The sequence below is a fragment of the Pelmatolapia mariae genome, linkage group LG13 (assembly GCF_036321145.2).
Source record: "Pelmatolapia mariae isolate MD_Pm_ZW linkage group LG13, Pm_UMD_F_2, whole genome shotgun sequence".
NCBI classification, from domain to species: domain Eukaryota; kingdom Metazoa; phylum Chordata; class Actinopteri; order Cichliformes; family Cichlidae; genus Pelmatolapia; species Pelmatolapia mariae.
In genome coordinates, this window is record NC_086238.1 from 1867501 (window position 1) to 1891624 (window position 24124).

Below are 24124 nucleotides of genomic sequence, written 5' to 3' on the forward strand. Positions count from 1 at the left end.
TAAATGCTTACATACACACACAGTTACTGTCCCTCCACACATAGGACTCAGTTCTGCTTCTTTGCGGGGGTGGCGCAAGATGGCGAGTTGAGCAGTCGCACGAATTAGGAGCTCGTTAAACTTGTCCCAGAATTTACCTTGTGTTCGTTATTGTTTCCACTCGAAAGTAGTAAAATGAATGCCCCAAGGATAGTTAAACCTGCTAAATTCAAACTCGACCTCAAAAAACAAGAAACAACATCGCCATGTGATGAAAAGGAAGACAGCAGAGAAGGAACGGATCGTGACTACGCAGCAATGGACGTAGCAGTGATGAGCAAAAGGGAACGGGGGGGCAACGATTCGGTTCCATCTACACCCAGTAAGAAGCCTGCAGAAAAGAAAGCTAAGTCAGCAGAGATAAGTGAAAGTGACGAAGTCTCTAATGCTACTATATTGAAAGCGATTCTAAACCTTGAAAAAAGAGTGGACGAGCAGCTAGCTGACCTGAGTGTGCAATGCAAGCAAGCTAGTACGATGCTAGCCAGCCTAGCCAAAGCGGTTCAGTTCAACTCGGAGGAGGTGAAAGAATGTAAACAAAAGGTTAAAGAGTTGGAGAGACGAAACGAGCAGTTGACCAAAGATAACTACGATCTCAAGGAGAGAGTGAGAGAGCAAGAAAGGTACAAAATGAGGTGGTGCCTCCGGATTAGAGGAGAAAAAAGATGAAGATGTCAGATCGCTGGTTATTGGAATTCTTGGCAAGATCGCACCTGATATGATATCAAAGCTTGAAGAATCTGTGGATGTGGTGCATAGAGTTGGGAAGAAGATTGAGAATATGGTCCGACATATCATCATTCTGTTTGCTCTGAGACATGTGAAAGAGGAGATTTGGCGTCGCACCAAAGATTCGGCTGTCTGTAAGAACGGGGGTTTCCACTTCGCTGAGGTACTGCCGCGGGAGGACTGGGAAGAGAGGAGGCGGCTGTGGCCGCAAATTGAACAGGCCAGACGGGCTGGGAAGCGGGCCTTTTTCCGGGGTCCTCATGGATACATCGAAGGACGGAGGATTGGTGACGTTGAATGAAAGACCTTATGTAAGACTGTATACAGTGGAATATTATCAATGGGACAAAAGAGTTCTACTTAAAGTTAAAGATTATTAGTCACTGAGTTGGTGACAAGTGTTACAATTTAAACTCATATTTATATTTTTTTCTTTTTTTTTCTTTTTTTAAATATTATTAGTTATTTTCTTAGCATATTCTTGTTATGGTTCACGCAAAAATTTCTTTTTGGTTCATTAAACGTTCGGGGTTTGAAGGAAATTGTTAAGAGAAAGGCACTTTTTTTATTTTGCAAGGGGCAAAAATGTCACTGTCTGTTTTTAGGGTCAAAATAAAAGTCTATTGGAAAATCTAACAAATGTTATTTCAGAGTTTAAAGTTATGTACCCCACAGATTACATCCTTGTAGGAGGAGACTGGAACATGACACCAGATGAGTGGATGGACAGATGGCCTCCTCGCTTAGGAAGGAGGCAACAGAATAACATTATTGAGAACTTTTCTAGTGATAATAATTTTACAGACATTTGGAGAAGTTTGAATCCTGGAGTTAAGAATTATTCATGGTTTAAACCTAATGGAGAAAGCAGGTCAAGAATTGATTATCGGTTAGTGAGCGATGACATTTTGAGGTGTACTTCACAATCTAAAATCTCCAAAGCACCCCTATCTGATCACTGTTTCATTGATCTTGTCTTAGAACCAACAAGGATGAAACGTAGTAGCAGGGGATATTGGAAACTTAATGCCAGCCTTTTAAATAAGGACAAGTATTGTGATAAAATTAGACATATAATTACAGATATAAAAAATGATGACTCAGTAGTGGGTAATATACAGAAATGGGAATTTATGAAATTCAAAATCAGAGAATTCACTATAAAATTCTGCAAAGAACTGAACAGGGAAAAACGGGAATATGAAAGTAATTTACTTCGTGAAATAACTCAGTGCTGTAGTAAAGAAAAACTAAACGTGCAAGAGAAGAATAAATTGATGGAATTACAAACTAAATTAGACGATCTTTACCTAGAGAAAGCCCAGGGTGCCTTTATAAGATCGAGAGCCAAATGGATTGAGGCAGGTGAAAAGAACTCATCATATTTTAGTAAGCTGGAAAAGTGTAGACAGCAGAGAAATTTAATCACAAGCTTGTTGATAAATGGGACTGAATGTAAAGATTTCAGAAAGATTGAAAAGGAAGTCTTCACTTTTTATTCCAAATTGTACTCCTCAGAACATTCAGCAGCTGATTCTGATAGTTTCTTTAATAAGATTCATAATCTCATCCCATGTATTGACAAGCCGTTCAAAGATCTGTGTGATTCAGAGTTTAAAATTGAGGAACTGGATTTGGTGGTCATGAAAATGGCATTAAACAAGTCCCCAGGGACAGATGGACTCACTACTAATTTTTATCAATTCTTCTGGAAGGACCTAAGAACTTTATTGTTTGATGCATTAAAGGAATCGATAGAGAAAAAAGAACTGATGCCAAGCATGAAACAAGGGTTGATAACCCTGATCCCTAAATCGGGTAAGGATAAAAGAATTTTAGACAATTTAAGACCCATCACCTTACTAAACACTGACTATAAGATCCTGTCTGGAGCTGTAGCTGAGAGGCTAAAGAAAGGCATCTCAAACATTATCAGTGAAACACAATCAGGTTTTTTGAAAGGAAGACTAATTCATAACAATATTAGGCTGGTTTTGGACCTCCTTGAGTACAGTGAAATAATCCAAGAGAGAGGATACATCCTGTTCTTGGATTTTTACAAAGCATTTGACTCAGTTGAACATACGTTCATATTAAAAACTCTGCAGTCTTTTGGTTTTGGAGAGGAATTTATCAATGTTATAGAGATGCTATATAATGACATTAACAGCTCTGTTTTGCTAGAACATGGTACATGCTCAAGGTTTGAGGTTAATAGAGGGATAAGGCAGGGATGTAGCAGCTCACCACTTCTGTTCATCATGGTTGCTGAGCTGTTGTCTATTCTGATTAAAAACAGTCACATAGAGGGGTTAACTGTGATGGGTGAACAGATAATAATCAGTCAGCTGGCAGATGATACCACCCTGTTTTTAAAAAATGAGGACCAGATTCCTTTAGCCTTACAGGTGATCAACCACTTCTCCAAAGCTTCTGGCCTACAGCTGAATATTAATAAATGTGAAATTCTAGCTCTGCATGAGTGTCCCCTGCAAGCAATAAATAATATACAGATAAAAAAAGAGGTGAAGTATCTGGGCATTGTAATTTGCAAGGATAAGACATCAACAGAAAATAAGAATATCTGTACCAATATAGAAAAGTGTAAGTCAATTTTGAACAGGTGGCTGCAAAGGGACATAACTCTGTTTGGGAGAATCTTGCTAACCAAAATGGACAGTCTATCCAGACTAATCTATCCAGCCTTTTCTCTGCCCATATCTCCAAAACTAATTAAATCTATAAATAATCTTAATTTTAGGTTCATATGGAGGAACAAATGTCATTATATAAAGAAAAATGATATGATTAAGAATTATGAAGAGGGTGGGGCTAATGCCATTGACTTTGATGTTATGAATGGTGTATTAAAATTGAAATGGTTAAGATCTTTCATTAGGAACAAAAATTCCTTTTGGAACATTATTCCCAATGTGATTTTTGGCAAAATGGGTGGAATAGACTTTTTGTTACGTTGTGACTTTGATTGCAGTTCGTTACCTGTTAAACTCTCAGCTTTCCATCAGCAGGCCCTTCTCTACTGGAAATTAATCTATAAACATAACTTTACTCCTCACAATACCCCTATATGGAACAACAGGTATATCCGTTTGTGTAGGAAATCTGTGTGCATGGATGAATGGAGATCTAAAGGGATTTGGGCTGTAGCTCATTTTATGGATGAGAATGGGGTCTTATTAAAACATGAGACGTTTTGTGAGAAATTTGATGTAAGATGTGCTGCTAAGAGATATAAATCCCTAATGAAAGCCATCCCAGTCCCTTTGAGATCAATGATAAAAGAAGATATTGTGCACTCTAAAATTTCTCCTGGACTGAGACAGCTCTGCATAGCTGGAGTTGAATTTGGTGACAGCAGGTTTACAAACAAGGTGATCAGGAATATTTTGATAAATGAAATTTGCCCTAATCCGGTTAAAAGAAATTATATTCTTAAAGAATTTGAGACCATGGAGGTTAAGGCGATAAGAAAAAAGTATATTTCACTTCCTCTTTCCCCTAAAGTAAAAGAGGTTCACTTTAAAATCATTAATGAGGTTTATCCAACCAATGAATTCTTAAGACGGAAATTTAACTTAGATGAGAACGCCTGCACATTTTGTGAAAATGATATTGAAAGTCTGGATCACTTGTTTTTCTACTGTGAATCAGTGCACTCCTTCTGGACTGACATGTGGAGCTGGCTACAGTCCAGGAGAATTCAGTTACCACATTTGACCGTGACAGTAATAAAATTTGGAATACTTGCTGAGAATGCAGATTTTGACCTGTTGATTAGGACGTTTTTGTTAATGGGAAAATTTTTTATTCACAAATGCAGATATTTTAAAGCTAAACCATGTATAAACAGATGGCTGAATGACTTTAAACTCTGGGCTAAATCGCTGAAACTTGTGAATAATAAGAAAGCTCATAAACTTGTTGTTTTATTTAATGAGTTTAATCTATGTAAAAAAAAAAAAAAAAGAAACCTCCCTACTTTATAATCATGACTGCCCTTTTTTGCTCATGGTATTTTTTGCCTTTGGTTCAAATCCTTCATTGACTGTTCTTTCTTTTTGTAGCTTTGTGTTTATTGTTTTTTTTTGTTTGTTTGTTTTTCTTGCTATAATGCTCAACCGAGGATGTTACATATTCGGATTAATGATGGTGCCTTATATGTTAAACTATTTGTAAATAAAGTTCCTTAAAAAAAAAAAAGTTCTGCTTCTTTGTGCCATCTTTGTTTACTCTTTCCCGCCCAGGCGTCTAGACATCTGATTGGCCAACATTTCTAAATGGTTAGGAATATTTCGCCACCTGTTGCTTTGGCATGCTCCTGGCAGCATTTTCCTTCGTTTTTGGTGTTTAGGTGTGGATGGGATTTTTTTAAAAAACGAAAAATCTCCGTTTTCAGAAATACCCGCGAAAACAATTGTTTTCGAAAAGGCTTTGGGTTCGCTTTCCACACTGTTACGGAAAACGGCGTTTTCAAATGTATACGCTTTGGAGAGCGTTTTCAAAACGCTGCGCTTTCCTTGACCGAAAACGCCGTGTGGACGGAAGGCCAAAACGGAGAGAAAAAGATGCGTTTTCAAACGAAAACGTATTAGTTTGTTCATGAGTGATGAGTCATGATAGCATTACAGGCTGTTCATTTTAAGTGTGGTAATTAGAAATAATGTAAAATAAAATGCCCACAAATATTCTGTATAAGTTTTAGCCCTTTCATGCATGAATTATGACAACCTCAGTTGGGATTTCTTTACTTAAATATTTTTTATTAAGCTTTGGGCATGAAAAAAACTGTTTTGAACCTTTTAAACATCTACCTTTCAAAGAGTTTTTTTTTACATGTCCACTTGCCTAAGCAACAGAATGTCATTTATGTTTTGTTTTAAATTGAGAGGGAGACTTTACTAAGGTTTACTAACTCTTACTATCATATCCAGAGTGGAAAAATCTGCATAGATTTAGCATAATATACAAATCATTTTTTGGAATAATCCAAGTATGCAAAATAAATATCACAGGAGAGCTTATGATTATGAAACTACAAACACTGACGAGGTGGAGTTAGTTCAGAGACACAGGTTTAGCAGAGGTGAAGGCTAGAGGACAGCTGGCAGCTGCACCCGTGTATGTCAGTACTCACCTATCATCTTAAGAAATTATCCTGTGTATAGGTGTTTGAAGGGAAAAATAAACTTTGGAAATGAAAATCAGATTTGCTGATCTGCCCCCCCCCCATTTTTTTGTGTCTTCCAGCTGTTATTACTCAGAATTTGAAATTGTTATTACATTTGTAAGGTGTCCTTGAGTGTTTTCAAAGGTGCCTATAAAAATCTGTATTAGTGATGAATGTTTGCATTTTTTCAAAATAAGACATCTTTTATGAATGATGTGTACAGATACACCCTTAGTTATGGAAAAATGATGTGAACATCATCAGTGGAACCGCTGTGTAATAATATTCAGATCGTACACAGATCAGATGTAACATTACTGCAGTTACATGTGTTAGCACATGCTGGACCCAACAGTGGGAGGCAGAGGCAAGTTAAATAAACAAAAGCTAAGCCTTTAATGCAAAAGCCTTTAATCCAAAAAGAACTAATGTTACACACAGTCCAGTAGGCAAAACAAACAGAAACTCCCACTCAAAAACAAGCGAGAAGGAACTCAGGGAAGAAGAGGTGGGGAAACAGATGAGCTTACTTGGGGAGAAGCAAGACACGTCCACACATGACAGATTGAACAGAGTTGAAAGCAAATAGAGGTAATACTCATGATGGCAGACTAACTGCAAAGAGGAAAATAAATACTGAAACATGAAGGCAAACATGAAGGCAAAGGGAGGGGGAAATGGAGAAACGAGATAGACAGGAAGGCACAACAAAACAAACAGGAAGAAAAGACCGTAACAACATCCAACTAAAACTCTCAAGCCAATCACTTAAAGAAAATCCTGAAACTATGTGGCCTGTAAAGCCTGACACTTTCTCTTATTCTGCCATACAAACAGCTATGCTGAATCAGAAAAAGTCAGCCCAATCTTCACACAGTTCGACCCAGTTTTATTTTTTATTTTCTGATATTTTATGTGTTTGCTTTGAATGTTTGCACAGAAAAAAAGAATAATTATAGACAGTGATAAAGCACACATTTCCATAAATTATCTAAGCCTTTGTACTGTATGATATGAGATAAGGGCAACTCCTTCTGGACAGATAACCTGATACAGGTGAAAAAACATGATAAACACCAGGAAGAATATATTTCCCACAGTTGCAAACCTGAGGATGCTAACTTAGATCCATAGTTTTGTTCATTCGTTTGTTTACAGTGACAGTAACAAAGTGGAGGTTAAAAAAGGCAGTTTAGGGATAAATTTCCTCCAGTAGGAGGCGATATTCTTCCTCAGGCCCTTCAACGAAGATCGTCTATTTTGAAGAGGCATCCCTTTCCCCGTCTGTGACGCTGACCTTGAGTTACTCCCTTCACTGTGGCTGGAGCAGAGTGTGACATCTTAGTACTTTTAGCATCCCAGGTGACGCCTACGGAGACCGCGAGAGGATGGAGAAGGGCTGCACCGTTGACAGACAGGCGAAGTGAACGAGAGGTGATAAATAAAGAGCTGGGATTGCTCGTTAAACGGCCTGTCACTGTCTGGCTAATTCTGACGGACAGCTAGCATCAGACAGCGGCTACATGAGCTAGCCGCTGGCCATGTCAGCTAATCAGCTTCTGTGTCGGTAACAGGACAGCGGAATGCCGTTTGGGAACTACCTTATTTTAACCCCATTATTTATTGGTGAGTAAGCTCTCTTTGCATCAGTGCTACCTAATTAGCGAGTTTCGTGAACAGTTTGCATTTACATGACTCTACATTCAGCTGTTCACGTCATGCCACGATGACACCTGTCTGTCTGTCCAGGATGAAGAGGCTGGAGAAAATGGCAGGACGGCGGTGCTTGTTTTCGCCCACAAAAGGCGTGCGTTAACTTGTTTAATACAGAAACACGCACAGAGTTCACATGATCACATTTGTTAAATAGAATCAACCAGAATAGACTCCAGTTCATTTGTTTTTTGCTTTAAGAGCTTATCTGTGACCCTGTAGGGCTAAGACTTCGGGTTTGTGCTGTTCATCTAAGTAGCACAAAGCTGCGGATATTGTTTCCCGTATCGGCTTACTGTCCGGGGCCAGCGCTGGCCTCTCTTGCATCTTAGAATCAGGACCAGGTGGAGAGTCATGCAGGTGGTTTTATAGATCAAATGAAAGAAGAAGGTGATATTTGAAATGAGGAAATCAGATTGCTCATTGTGTACATTATGTGCAAGTTCCTCATTATTTAACTCTGCAGAATGCCAGCAGTCCCATGTACACAAGTGTGGAAATCAATGATCACAGGGCTGTGCCAAATTTATTTCAGTTGGTCTTTTGTTCCACCTGCCTGCTATTTTGATCTCAGGTGAGCCAGGCTAATAAAAAAAAAAAAAAAAAAAACTTTTTTAAAAAGGTAAAAAAAATATTCATATTTAAAGGGGACGTGGCCTGCTTATTTCCAGCACATTTTTATTATTGGAATATTTAATCAGTGAGAGACACTACAGTATTACAAAGAAAAGCCCAACAATCGGAAAACCCCCTATGAGCAAGTACTTGGTGACCGTGGGAATGAAAAAGTCCCTCTTAACAGGAAAAAACCTCTGGCAGAACCAGGCACAGGGAGGAACAGCGATCTGCCGTGACCAGCAAAGGAAGAGAGCAGAGACGGGAGAAAAGAGAGTATGGTAGAGGGAGCCACAGTTTAATAACTACTAGTGATTGAATGCAGTAAAGAGTGAAAAGAAATGAGTAAGGAAGAAATTCTCAGTGCATCATGGAAAGCCCCCCCCAACAAGGGTCCAGGGTCATTTGATCCAGCCGAAAATATAAGCTTTATCCAAACGGAACCTTTAAGTATAATCTTAAAAGTAGAGTGGATGTCTGTCTCCTGAATCAAAGCTGTCTAAAACAAGCTGTTTTAGATCCCTTCTTTTCTTCTGATTGGCAGCTCCTCACCAACAGAAGGTTTGTGGTTTTTGGTTGTCCAGGTGTGGGTGATTACTGTCACAGGGGCCAAGGTGTAAAGAGCCGAGTGAGGAAGAAATGCAATAACCTCCCAAATTATTAAGCAAATACCTTTAACACTGAAATTATTCCCAGAAGCTGTTGTTTTTTGATCCTTCTTTTCTGATTGTATGCACTTTCTTCTACCAGGTGCATGAGTCCTTTGGGTCCTGCAAGCAGAGCCCATGGAACCCGACATCATACCCTTGCACTCCTCTTCCCCGCCTCTGATGGATGATGATGGTGATGGGGAGGTGGCATCAGAGGAGGATGAGTTTAAGGACTTTTCTGTCGGGATGTCCTGCTCCTCTCTTAATTTTGCTGATGCAACTGAGTCACCTTCTAGTTTCAGACCTTCTCCAACCTTAGAACCAGCCACCCATCAACCCAGTTGCAGTTCTAATTGCGCAGGTGAACAATTCCAGCCTACATCCAAAGTGAAGCTGGAGTCTGGTAAGGCTCAGATGGATGTAGGACAGCAGGATTGTAATGCTGAAACTTCTTTGCACCTCACAAATGGATTTGCTGAAAGTGAACATAACTCTGGGGCCCATACTTCTTCTGTAGCGGGTGGTCGGTCTCCTGTGGAGGAAACGGGGTTTGCTGATTTCACTGTGTTTACAAAGCAGACGGGACACCCCTGGTGTTGTGGCTTCTCTCCAATGGCTAACGCAGAGCAGGAGGATGCGAGAGTAAGAGGGACAAACAGCACCTTTAGTGAACAAATACATGAATCAGGAGAGGATTTTATTATGGAATCTGAGCCCAGATATTACTGTGCACACAAAGAAAAACAAAACATCTGCACTGAGATCAGGGACAGGGAGAAAAGAGATGCAGCACTTGTGCAACCAGCTCAGGTCCATCATCAGCCTCAGGAAGCTGCAGGAAATTGGAGTTTTCCATCTGAAGAGAAGGAGCTAGAAAAGCCTTGGGATAGTCAGAGGGAAAGGAGGAATAGCTTTAATTCTCCTCAAACCTCTGAGGTACAGGATGATGGAGATGCAGAAGAAATCTTTCAAACATGTAGTATGCATGAGCCTATGTCAGAGGACTTAGCATCCTTCAGTGATGATTTGTCGTTTGAGGTTGCTTCTGCAGATTTGGAACCAAATGTTTCATCTCTTGCTTCTCAAGATGATCAAACTGATTGGGACCAGTTTGATGAAGATGATGAAGACCTGGGAAACTGCAGACATTCTGACTCTGTTGGAAACAGCAATGTGACAATCCTCAACCAGACTGAGTCAGACAGGGGTGTTCATCACTGCGAATATCCGACTCAGGAAAATTCTGCTACCTCCAAACAGTCACAATCTGGAACAAATTTGCAAGACAGCTTTGCTGACTTTAATGACAGCAGTTTTGAGCATCACAGACCTCAAGAAGATCTTCAAATGGCTGATGCAGGGGTGCATATTCTGGGAAATCTCCCACTGAGTGACAGCTTTGCAGATTTCTGCTCGGCGCCCACGCAGGAGGATGAAGAGGGGTCGTGGGCGGAATTCAATGACCAGAGTGCAGAGGATGGAAGAAGTTGGAGACAGTTCAGAGCGCCAGTCAGCAGCCTGCAGACTGATGTAGACGATGAGGAAAAGAATAAGCAGGACAGAGTGGAAGGAACAAGAAGGAACAGCTCTCAGGTAGAAGTTAATTTTATTTAAAAACCTAAACTGCTGCTTACATTATCGGTTGTCTGTTTTTATTATTAAATGTTACCAATTTTGTAAAAAGAATGTAAGCTATTTAAAGGCATGTTAATGTTTTAAAAAGATAAATACATATTTCTGAACTTCTAGTTTAAAAATGAACCATCTTATATTCCTATCTGACCAGGATTCACTGCCCTGTCGTGTCCAGGAAATCCTTCAGGCCAGTTACCCAAAGGTAGTGGTTCCAGCTGTGGAAGATGAGAAGGAGCTGGTTGGCCTCAGTGCTTTGCTTCAAGCTGAGCATCTCTCTGAGAGTGGGGAGGAGGTACCAGTCCCCAGCAGTGCTCAGCGGTGAGGAGAACCTCCTGAACTATGGCTTAACCAATCTGGAAAGCCATCAGCTAGTCTGTCAACTTCCCCTCAGGCTTAGGATTGGTTAATTTTCTGTGATTTCCTGTTGTAGATAGAGTATCTATATGTGAGCTTCTGGGTTTTGTTTTTTTTTTTGGGGGGGGGGAGGCTCTTCCTCTTTGTGACAGGTGGATACTGACATACGTGGGTGCAGCTGCCAGCTGTCCTCTAGGCTGCACCTCTGCTAAACCTGTGTCTGTGAACTGGACCTCGTCAGTGTTTGTAGTCTCATAATCTTAAGCTCTCCTGTGATATTTATTTTGCATACTTGGATTATTCAAAAGAATGATTTGTATATTATGCTAAATCTATGCAGATTTTTCCACTCCGGATATGATAGTAGGAGTTAGTAAACATTAGTAAAGTCTCCCTCTATAGTCTGAGTTTTTTATAGTTTCAGCAACAAAACTCAATTTAAATCAAAACATAGATGACACAAACATTCAGTAACACTCAGAAAGGTACGCTGGTAATTAGATAGTGTTAATAAATATATTTCACAAATATGATCCTATCCTGTCACTAAGTTTTCTACATGTCCTAGTTTACATTATGAAAGAAGTTATTATGAGTGATTATGAGTCTAAACCTTTTCTAATAAACAGTCGTCTTCTACTTTGGTTAGGTTTTTCTTTTTTTAAACAATCATTTATTAAAACTTATGTTTTCCTTTAACCCATTCATGAGTAGCGGTCACTACAGTGGACAGCTATTCAGAGGCTGTTTTCTTGTATTTGTGTTAGTGTTGATGGTATACTTGCATATAAACCACTACATTGGACACTGATGTGTCACTCCATACCCTGCCACCCACTCCAAAGGTGATGTTGTCCACCTAAGTGGACATGTAAAAAACTATTTGAAAAATAGTTTAAAAATGAAGTTCAAAAATCTTTTTCATGCCTAAAGATGAATAAAAATACTTAAGAAAAAAATCCTGATTGAGGTTGTCATAATTCATGCATGAAAGGGTTAATAGAAATCTGGTCTGAAGATGTACCCTTTAGGATTAGTTTGCACTAATCATATTAGTGCATATATTTGCAATTTGTAGTGGTATCCTTAACATTTTAGAATTTCATTCCTTGATATAGCAGATAAAGTAATAACTTCTCAAAATCTTTGCTGCTTTTAAATTTTCTTCTGACCTTCCAGGATTCAGCAGGAGATGTTGAGGCCACATCAGGATGTCCACAATGCAGTTGGGCTCCAGTTTCAGTGGGGTGGCTCCCATACTAACAGGACTCTGCTCAGTTGCCTTGGCGTGGACACAAGAAACGTGAGTTAGGCATCAGTAGAATTTTCCATTACATGGCTTAAACTGCTGCTAAAATGGACCAAAAATTCTGTTGGCATCTTCCAATGTTATAGTGTTCCTAACACTTGCTCATTCCCAATTCCAAGGTGTTCACTGGGAGGAATAAGCAGTCTGTGACTGTGCCTGCTTTTGCATCCAGTCTGGTGAGTCTTGCTGCAGTAAATGTGAATAAACTTCACTGGTGTGTGGTAGGAGATCAGACCAACTGTGTCTTGTCTGATTGTCTCTGAATCGAGGACAGATTCAGTAGTACTAAAGCATACTGGGCTTTGTCGCTTCCCTGTGGGACCGGTTGCTCTTTATATATCTTTATTCAGTGTTTCCCAGCTGGAATATCAGTTTCTGTCACTTTCAGGGAATGCTTGAGCCAACCAAAGATACTGTGCCAGCTGCCTGCTCTTCAGGACGCACAGCTGTTCCAGCACAAGCACCTCCAGGGCCCCGGGATATACCGGGCCCCTCAACACATTCAGCGCAGGTAAACTTGTCTGTTTGATTTGACTCATTAAAAAAAAAATCACAAAGCATTACACATGAATGGAATAACTTAAAATGCCACTAAAGAAGGTCAATTTTGTGTTGTGGCAGGAGGAGCTCCCTTCCAGCCAGCTGGACTGGAGCGGTCGTGGCCTTAGCAGCTCTCAGGACGGTACGTCCCCTCGCCGAGCCCCACATTTCTGGGGTCGGAAGTAGACTACCAGTCATGGCTTCTATTATCAAACCAAACCTTTTGTTAAGATTTAACTCTGGGCTTCTCACTATCTTCACAGCATGTGCTTTTTCTCTTTGAATTTACTGTGTTTCCCCTTAAGGCACTTTGCAGTAATACGGGATCACAACATGTCATCAAAATATAATATTTTCCTTTAATAATAATTTCCTCTCAAGAATAACAATCATCCAGTATTTTGAAATCATGACCAAAAACAGGGGAAACACTGTGCTGATCTCCCTTTTTGCTCTTTTTCTTCACTTGTTGTATTTACCTGTTGAGAAAAAATTTATCTCAGTATTTATCAGTCTAATTTATTTATGGACAATTTCTAATGAACTCACACCTGATGTGTAAGAAGCCTATTGAAGACATGATGTGCATACTAACCTGTTTCTTTTCTGGTTTGTGGTTGACTCACTGAGCATGAAAATAACATGCACTCTGAATAATTAACAGATTTGTTCTTCTAAAGGATCTTTTTTTTTTTGTTTTTTAATTTTTGGTTATTGTGGAGGTCAAACTCCCAGGTCCTTAGTACTAATATCGTCAACCTGTTGTCAGAATTACTGTAAGTCAGCCATTTAGACATTTTTAGTAAAGACAAATTAAAAAAGAATAATCTATACCAGTATACTTTTTTTTTCTCAGGAATGTTTTATGAAGTCAATGAGAATCATAACTTATTGTACTGTTCAGTTTTATGTTTTTGCAGTTTTCAGATGAACGTTTGTATTCATCCTTTATTTCCAAAAATCCTGAGTAATAAATTAAAAATTATTACATATTCTATTTGATAAGAAAGTATGATTTTTAAAAAATGTTCCAAGACTCCACAGAAAAACACAAATTAGATTAAAATATGGCCAATCTCCCCTTCAGTGTAATCTCCCTGTGCACATCTGGATCACTTCAAGCATGACTGCCTAATTTCATGATGAATGTCAAACTTTTGGAAAGCAAAGATCAAGGAGATGATCTTGAAGGGGACTTCAGCCAAGTATTGGTGGGGTACAGTTTTTGGGTTTTTTTGCTGTTAGTTTTTTTGTTTGTTTGTTTTTGGTTCTTTGTTTTTTGTTAATTTGCCTTTTGTCAATTGAATTGCAGAACTTTTTGATGAGACCACAAACAAAAAAAGGGCTGGTAGGAAAATCCCATCTGGTTCTTTCATAACTTAATGTGACGTGGATTCAAACCAACACACTAAAAAAGATATAGCTCTGTCATTGCTGTAAAACAGCTGTGAACAGTCATACACAAACTTTGCCACGCAAATCATTTTGCTGCTGCATATGTTTAAGAGGGTAAATGTAAAATAAAGTGTGCTAAATAATTATAACAAAGAGTTTGTTTTCCATGTATGACATGCAGCGTGGCTGAAAGCATAGCTTACTAACTTAAAAATCTGAATTGTGACTACTAACTAAAATATAAAATCCATTTCTAATTTGTAGCATGAAACGTAGCATCTTTCTTGATGGTGTTTATTGATATACACATGTATATAACTAAGGATGGCACTGAGCAGCTACTACACCCATTTCCTGGACTTGAGCAGTAATCTCCTTGCTCGTATCTGGATTATTTCAGTCTGCAGGCCCTCAGGCAACTGTACGAAAAGAGGAACTCATCTGAGTTCAGTTTTTTGTTTGTTTTGTTTGTTTTTATTTATTTGTAATTTTTTATTTTATTTTTAGATCGGCAACACGTAGAAGACAAAACATAGGGCAGAACAAAGATTAAAGTTGTAATAATGAAGCTTGCACAGCAGAGGGCAGTGTGCAGGGTGTAAGTGGTGCTGAGTGCAGAAAGAAAGTCAAAACACATTACTAGTTTGCTCGAACAAATCTATTAATACAAGAAGATGCAGGATGCAATCTTATTATTGTACATCATTTTATGTAACTGTGTGTGGTGTGTTCTGTAATTTATTCTTTCTTTCTGTTAGATATGAAGCCAATTTTGGGGTTAATTTAATTTGTGGGATTACTGTCCTAATAGAAGGCAGGCTTTCATAATTAAAACTGCAAAGGAGGAGTCACAGTTAAAGCTTGCAGGTGTGATTTTTATGTTGTCAGTTAATACTTAATCCTTTGTTTTTCTTTTAGTTTTTTTGCACTTGATTCTAGATATGATCGTTCTGTGTGGCAGTGTTTGATTCCAATTCGCTTCATTTTGAGAAAACGGGTTTTGAGTGCTTTTCAGTGTTTCATTATCAATCAAACATGTTTCTGCACTGTTCCTGTAAACCCACACACTCATTATTTAAAAAAAAAAAGAAAAAAAGAGTTGTGCCTTTTTTGCTAAGCATTTTCTAATGAGTGCTTTTTTTTTCTCCCAAATGGTGAAATAATGTTTGGACCTACAGTGACAAAAACCTTTTTTTCCTCTTAATTTATTCAGATTTACTGCTCAAATTGAGAATTAATGCACTGCTATCAGAGTAGAGGGAAATAGTTGTAAATACTGAAATAAATCAGTTGATCCTTTCTGCTTGGTTTGTCTTCTCTTCAAGTTTTCACTCTTTTATCACTTTGTGATAAAACCACTTTTCTCAGTGGTTGACTAGAGTTACAATACTCAAAGCTTAACCATTTGCATGGCTTTTCTGTTTATTTATTGATTTTTTTTTTTTTTTTGCAAGACAACAAATGTAAAAGTCCTAAAAGCAGAGACTTTTTTTTAACCCCCATCTAATTTACATTTTGTCATTTTTCTGTTCCAAACTGTCAGATAGTCAAACAAGATTTTACATAAAAACATTCAGTTAACACTAAATGATTGTGTTGAGTCTTTTGAGGAATGATTCTGTAATTCTGTAATGATTCAGAGACGCGATTACTTTATAAGTAATAAGAAATCGCGTCTCTGAATTTAATAGCTAATTGTGCCACCTTTAGAACATGTACAACCAAATGCTTTGTGCTTTGGTGCAGCCAAATTTAGGGGGCTGGTTTTGAGGCCTAATGGTTCTTTTCAGATCTTCCCACGGCATCTCAGTGGGGTTCAAGTCCAACCTCAAACTAGCTCACATGAAAATGGAATTTTATTCAATTTATGAGCCATTTTGAAGTGAACTTCTTGGAAGTGTTTTGTTTATTGTTATGTTTAGATCATTGTCTCACCAGGGTTGCCCCTGCACTCGAAACTGGGTTCTGGGATTTTTGGCAAGAGCCCCCAGACATGCTAGTGTAATCATCGATCTGGTTTTAAGCCCAGATAAATGGGAGGGGTGTGTTAGGAGAATCCAAGCAGATCCACCTGCTGTGGTGACCCTTTAGGAGCAGCCGCAACCAATGTTCCCTCTAATTTTTCACGTGTCTGAGCGAACACACAAACTCCCTGAGCGATCCCTTGGACCACTGTGAGCGACATCAGACGTGTGCACTGTGGTCACGCCAGCATCGAATCCATCCAAGTTACATGGTTTATTAAAATAATCAAATTACAGCATTTACATTTATGTTAGACTACTTTTAATTAACTGCTTTAGCCCACTTACAATGAAAATGTAAAAAAAAATCTTGTTCATGACCTGTGTAGTATGTTAACACTATTGGAAGTAAAAATTTACTTGAACACCAATTTTGAAAACACAACTTTCTTTTTTTTTTTTTTTAAATAAAGCTCTGACTTGTATTATGAGTCTGTGGTCTGGGAGAGAGTCCTGTAACTCTGTCTGCAAAATACAGTATATAATGACCAATGCTGGGCAATTAATTATATAGTTACTTCTTTAAAAAAAAGTAACTGAGTTTTGCAAACAAAGTTTTTTGCAGCTATTTTTTTAAATGCAGCCAAGGTGTTTTTAAATAAACATTTCAAACTATTTACAGAACAATCAGCTGTTCTGCATCAAGTCTGATGCCACACAAATTATTTGTGCCACTCCAAAAAATAATTACTGTCCACTATGAGATAAAGGAGAACAGCAGCCTGATACCTGCAGGCCTGACAACAGGAGATGTATCACTCCTGTAACACCTGTAACATTCAGCAGTCGCCTCATTGTTCTGACACACTCAACAAAAACTACACTACACACTAACTACACAAGATTTGCGCTAAACGTCTCAAATCTCTCACATCTTAAAACACTGCCGTCACTCCTAAAACTTCCCCCCGTTACTTAACAACTAGATGCCACGTTGCCATATCATTTTTTTGATTGGTCGACATGGTACTTTTTTGGACGAATAGGAAAGGGGGGTGGAGTTTGTTTTTGCTCACAGGCGGAGAGCGCTTTCGAGCGTTTTTCTTATAAAACGCCGTTTTTACCGTTTCTTCCCGCAGTAAATATAAACAACGATAGTATTCAGGAAGAAAACCAAACATTGCATATATTTTTATCATAACTCTGGTTTTACGTGGCCTATCAACACAATTTAAAAACTGGTATAAATTCCACACTTTTTCCGTCAATTGTTCCGTCTGTCCTACTCACATCTCCAATGGCTGTACACGTCATTAACGTGGCTTCACTGCACATCAGCCACGCCGCTTTGCTAGCTAAAACACCGGTGTCGCATATAAGGACGCTGTCATAGCCTGTCAACCACGTTGATTAGCTGCGTATATACGAATGCAAATCGCATTATTGGCTGGACTATGGGATAAGGTGGCATTGTTCTAATCCCATACGGGAGCAGCCAGTCACTTACTGACTAACACTGCAAAACAGAATTGTTAAAGTATTAATTTTAATTTCAAATCAGGTTAGATTTTTTTGTGCGCAACACAGATTTTCTGTGCGCAGAGACCGTGCCAGCAGTGCGCAATTGCGCACGTGCGCAGCTTAGAGGGAACATTGGCCGCAACTACTTTTTGTTCTACAAGATTTTTGGTCAATATCAAGTTTCTCTCTGCCAACTGGCTCCAACACCATTCACAACACTAACACTTCCACGCTTGACTCTTTGTAAAACATCCAATTTGTTGAATTCTGAGTCTGGTTTATACCAGGTGTGACATGTTTTCTCTTACAAAAAGTTCATCCTAATCATTCTTTAAAACATTGACCCAAAATGTCTGAGTCCATTAGAGTATGTTTTAGCAGAGTCTGTATAAGCCTTAGTTTTCTTCAAAAGATGCTATAATGTCTACACTCTTCCATGGGTCTCATTTTTGCCCACTGTGCACAGTTTCTTACATATTTCTCTTTAGATGTGTGTTTCTGCTGACCTCTACTTTTTTTATGACTTCCCGGATGAGCCATCCTGGAAAGGCACACTACTTTTTCAAGTCTTTATTTATTGATAATGTCTCATTGTGGATCTGGAGGCCATGTGTCTGCAAGGGTTTACATGAACTGGCCTCAAAAATAGCTTTGTAACCCATCCCAGACTGATGTATTTATCATTTTCTTCTTAAGTTCTTCAGAATTTCTTTGGATTTAGGATTATTGTGTTGCTGGAAGGTCATTTAACTGACTCTGCGCTTCTGAAAATCTCTAAGTTATTTTTAGTTAGGACTCGTAGTAATCAGGTGTGGTTGTCTAGTCAGGCTGTATGTATATGTGTGTGTGTGTGTGTGTGTGTGTGTGTGTGTGTGTGTGTGTGTGTGTGTGTGTTTACACAAGGTTAGTTGGTATTAATTGACCTTTAAGACTACTTCAGTTGCACACAAAAATGGAAAAAATCAGAACTTGGGGCCAAACATTTTTTTTTTTAACTACAAATGACAAGATTTTATTTCATGACCTTATAAGGACAAATCCACCAGACTCTGCAGGAGGAGGCAATCCTCATCAATTAGTACACAAGACTACTAGTTTGATTAGATTATTCTATTTCATCTTTAAGCTAGAACCTGTTAGCATTGCCATTCACTAGTATTACACACAATAATCACATATAAAACTTAAAAGGAAAACGCACTAAAATAAACCCAACTTTAGCGGTGTGTTTCTGCTGACCTCTACTGTTTAACCTTCTTCATTGCAGTGAAGCGGCAGCCTCCTGGTTGTGACTGGTTTTGTCAGTACAGTTTTACTTTAACATTAACAGGCATTACAAATGACAGCATGACCGAACAATAATGCATCAATTTGAGTCTAAATTCAATTTCACTGCTGGTTATATTTATTCTTCATCTGGTAACATGGCTCTAACATATAACTTAGTGTGCCCAAAAAAACACTGCTCTTTATTTACACGAAAAATATGATAAACCATCATGGACACATTAAGTATAAAGTATAAAGCTGGAGGATTTCTTGTGGCACATGATTTAATGTGACTTACGGTAACTAAGCCCTTGCTACATTCCTGTTGTGACAAGTCACAGTATGTCTTCTGTGAAAAAGGTTTCACTACAGTACACAACACCACTGGGTGTTCTCAGAAGTGAAACACACTTAATGACTTCCACCACAGCAGGCTCCAAAACACTGATTTAAACTTTGGTATAAGAGTCCTCTTTAAAACTAACATACTAATATACATATACTTGCCTTCCAAGTGTACACTCCAAGTCATGGAGAGTACATGTAGATAACATCTAACAAACAAAACTGCTGACTCAACATGTCTGTAAGGTTCTTTTATTTACCTTAATGATTGTACCCATTTCCTTTGACTGTCCTGATAAAAAGACAAAGCTTCAGACCTCTTCTTCTTTCTCCCTTATGCTAGCACAGACTGTTCTGCTCTCAATCTGGATTACTTTGGTTCTGAGGATGAGAGCAGGTCCAGCAGTAGCACCCAAAGCCAGAGTCCCCCTCCAGGTAAATAACTACACCTCTCAATTGTGATACTACCTTGGAGCAATACAGAAATGAGCCTAGATCAGGGGTGGACAAATACTTTTCTCAAGAGGCCACATTAGAAACTGGGACTGTTGTGGAAGGCCGGACCATTAAGCTGAACTCAATTCTGCTCAATATTAATCTTATCTATTTAATTCAATGTTATTTATATAATGCCAAATCACAACAACAGTCTCCTCATGGCACTAAATGTTATAAGGTAAAGACCCTACAATAATACAGAGAAACCCCAACAATTAGACACCCTATTAGCAAGCACTTTACTGACAGTGGGAAGGAAAAACTTCATTTTAACAGGAAGAAACCTTCAGCAGAACCAGACACAAATAGGGGCAGCCATCTGCCACGACTGGTTGGGGGTGGGCTCATCTCTTTATAAGCTTTTTAATGCATCCACCCACAACAATCCCAGTTTCATTTGGGAACTTGGGAAAATTAATTGCCCACACCTGCCTTCAATGCTGCTTGTGTTGTATGTCTTGTTATAACGAAACACTTTTGTGTAAAGGAATTGATCCAGAGCTGTATGAGTTGACCATCAGCAAGCTGGAAATCAACACTAACAGCAGCCACCCAGAGGACACTTTGAATCGCCTGATGTCCTCTGCAGAGAAGACGAGCATTTCAGTCAGGTCAGTGAATCTGATATATGATCCGTTTTTTGTTTTAAATTAAAATAATTAAAAGCCAGTTTAACTGTTACTGGTTGGTTGTGTGTGCTCTCTGACAGAAAATTCCTGCCGAGTGAAGAGCTGAGTGAAGAGGCTTCCAGGGTGATTGCTGTGCTTCCTAACTTGTCTTTCATGCAGGCCAAGGTCCTCATGTTCCCAAGCGTACTCGTACCCAAAGCATGCACTTCTCCAAAATGACAACACATTATTTATATTTACAATAAACTGGATTGTGAAAATATGAGATATTTTTGTTAAACACACACAAATTGAAGAGTTCAGAACATTTGATAACACAACTGATCATTTTAAACAAATTGTGATATAATTGCTTGTGTGCAGAGTTCTCTTTCCACTGTTTATTCCAGCTGTCTGCAAACCTCTTTTATACAATGCAGGTGAAACACTTCCCTGTATAAAAGAGGACAAAGGACACACCTGTGCATCCTCGATTGTAGCTTCTTGTAGCAAGACCTGCAGATGCATTTTAGGAACTGAGACAGGATGAAGAACAGGGGACATGAGAAGGCACAAATTAGAGAAATGAGAAAACCCTTTAATCTTTCACTTGGCCTTGGCCTGCTTTCCCATGTATGTAGCTGATTCAACATGGGCTGTTTGAAGAGGTATAGAATAGGTATACTACTACATGTGAGGTCACATGAAATCATAGTATACACAGTGACTGAAAAGCCCCCTTGTGGGATTTGAATACTCCATAGGTATAAAGACGTATTGGGAAACGAGAGGTTGATTTTCCTGCTTTAGTAAAAATACTCCACCTGCTGGCTATCCTCTGCTTTTAGGGTGAAAGTTGTGAGTAAAAAAAATATCCTCACATATAAGGATATTCAAATTTCAAAGCATACAAAACTGCAAACTGCACTGCGGAAGATCAGCAGCAACAGTACAGTGTGTAGAAGTTTTATTCTCCTCAATGTGCAGTGTTGTGATTTAGATTGGTTTAATGTCCCTTTCACCCAGATTTATTTAGTCTGTTAAAGGAAACACGTTAGTCCAAATGGATATTTTTATATGTATGTTGTTATTTTTACCTAAAAACGACACACACGGTTATTTTAATGTAAGGCTATAACAGACAAATCATATAAAAGACAGAAAGAATGTGATTATGTAATGTGGCCTTTTTAAAGAAATATAAATTTCAAACAATTTTTTTGTTTGTTTAATTTCAGCTTTAGCAAGATCACCTTTGTTTTCACTTTTTCTTTTTTCTTCCTCTATTACAAAGTTTTGCTTCATGCCAGTTACAGTATTCTGTTATGGTCTGTTTTAGTATTAGGATGCCATACATGTGTTTCCATATTCAAGTCACGAAAGTATTTGAGGTTTCTTTGATGATAATTTTTTTTTTCTGTTTCCTGCTCCTGGCTGATGTTTTGTTTTTATGTTTTATGATGTCCACAAATTAATAGGCTACATGTTCCTGACTATTTTAGAAAATATTTAGCATTATTTTTGTTCATTTGTTTGTTTCCAGTGGTTTTATGTTACTGAGTGCTTTGGAGTATAAAAACATTGTCCTGAAATACTGCTGTGACAAGCTTGTTGTCCACTTGCGCACATTCCTGTGAAACAAACAGCTGCTTCCTGTAGTCACTTTACAATAAAATGAAGTGTTTATGTACAGTCATGACACTCAAAGAAAGAACACCTTCTTTGAATCTGAAATGGGCCTGCCTGATCTCACAAGCAGCCTTCTGTCAAACAGGAAGTCACTAATCCCAATGCAGGTGGGAGCAGGCGCATTCAGCCTGGAGAGACGTAGAGCTGGGATGATGGTGTTGAAAGCATAACTTTAGTGCAAGGGATCCAGGAGGGGGTCGATGATGGGTTTGAAATGGGACGATACAACATCCTCAAACATTTTCATTACTAATGAGGTCAAAGCAACAGGACTGTAGTCATCAAGGCAAATTTTAATTGTTTTTGGGAAACAGAAAAATGGTGGAGGCCTTAAAGCAGGCTGGCACATTTCTCCAGCAAGGTATTGAAGATATCAGCTGAAGTACACAGTACTTCAGTACACAAGTCTGCTCAAGCTGTTTTGCAAAGGTTCTGTCTAATGAAGAGTCTATTTACATCTCTTTCAGAAGCAGTTTATGAAAAATTAAGTACACCCCATAAATCAATAGTTTATGGAGCCTCCTTTAGCATCAATAACTTAAAGTAATCGTTTTCTGTATGACTTGCAGTCTGACATGCTGTATGACTTGTCTCTTGCAGAGGAATTTTACCCTACTCTCTGTTATAGTGTTGCTTCAGCCCATTGAGGTTCACATTATATTAAGGTCCTGTCCTGTTGTATGAACCAGTTTGGACCAAGCTTTATCTATGAGATAGATGGCCTTACATTTGATTCTTGAATAATTTGGTATGCAGAGGAGTTCATGGTCGAGTCAGTAACTGCAAGAAGCCCAGAACCCGTGGCTGCAAAGTAAATCCAAATCATAACACCTACACACACTGCTTCTGCTTTTGGGTTAGTTTTTGCTAAATGACACATTGTAATATGTGTCATTTAGCAAAATGTGTCATATGCGTCATTTAGTTGATTGTCAGAGGTTTAATTTTAAGGCCTGCTAAGGATCAGATTATTTTTATTATGTCCTGATTTGTAAAACCTGAGAATTGAAAGATGGTGAACTTTCTTTTTGCCATGATTATAATGTGAAAAGAGGGATGGAAAGTGTTATCGGAAACTAATCAAATAAGCTAAAAGGAATTTGTTCTCTCCTTTTTCCTTTACTAAATAAAAATATGTCTGGAAGTGTGAGAGGGTAATACTAAATGAATACGTTTGTATACGATACATGGATTGTGTGCAGCCATTTATAAATATAGTTGTGGTCAGAAGTGGAACGCTCATCATGGGCCTGAATTTCTTGGTAATTTTGGACTTGTTTTGTCATGATTTATTTGAACTGTTCATTTCCCAGGATGGAACGATTGTACAGCATACATCTGTCTTTGTTCAAAAAACACTAATCTGAATTTATTTTGGATTTTCTCTAATCCACACAAGTGCACATGCAGGCTCAAATATATATATACACTCAAATATTTTAAAAGTTAAGGTTCTGCAGTTTCATTTAACTTGACGAGGCCTACTAACTTCGCATTGGTGATTATGATTGACTATAACTGTAGTTTGTCTTTGCCAGCATAAAAAGAATTTGTTTGACAGCACTCATTGGTCAACACTCAGAACAATGAGAAATTCCAAGGAACTCAGTGAAGTCTAATTAAGACTGCAGATTTACTCAAATTGGGAATTTCTATTGGAGTAAGTTTTAAACAACTGCAGATTACAATATCATCAGTTCAAAGAAGTACAAGTACAAATTATTCTTATGTACCACCACTTTTCCAAGCTCTGGAAGAAGATGCCAATTGTCACTCTGTGATGACAAAAAAATTGGTTAGGGTTTTCAGGAACAACCCAAGAACCACCTGGTTCTCAAGCCTGCCAAGAACTGGAAACTGCTGGAAGACCAGTGTCAGAAACTGAGCTATTTGGTCACAATAACAGAGGGTATGTGTGGAGGGGCAAAGATGATGCTTTCAAACCTAAGAACACTGTACCAGCTCTTAAGCATGGTGGTGCTAGCATCCTTGTCTAAGCATCATTCTGTGGCGCTATTTTGCTGTCAGTAATTGTGGTACATTGCAGAAAGTGGATGGAATAA

General features: G+C 38.5%; 1 protein-coding gene across 4 annotated transcripts; it reads left to right on the forward strand.

Annotated features, from left to right (window-relative positions):
- The first annotated feature begins 7248 nt into the window (after positions 1-7248).
- aftphb (aftiphilin b) lies at positions 7249-23446 on the forward strand. 4 transcript variants are annotated; one of them, XM_063491298.1, is made up of 11 exons: positions 7249-7582; positions 7706-7763; positions 9035-10527; positions 10721-10887; positions 12103-12226; positions 12352-12408; positions 12621-12743; positions 12854-12914; positions 19615-19701; positions 20252-20375; positions 20474-23444. In XM_063491298.1, exons 3-11 carry the CDS (start codon positions 9070-9072, stop codon positions 20610-20612), a joined length of 2340 nt encoding a protein of 779 aa, XP_063347368.1. In that variant the 5' UTR covers positions 7249-7582; positions 7706-7763; positions 9035-9069; the 3' UTR covers positions 20613-23444. The 4 variants fall into 4 exon arrangements, with proteins under 4 accessions (XP_063347368.1, XP_063347369.1, XP_063347367.1 ...); XM_063491299.1 differs by lacking the exon at positions 7706-7763 and having other exon boundaries at positions 10745-10887; positions 20474-23446; XM_063491297.1 differs by lacking the exon at positions 7706-7763 and having other exon boundaries at positions 20474-23443.
- Positions 23447-24124: the final 678 nt, after the last annotated feature.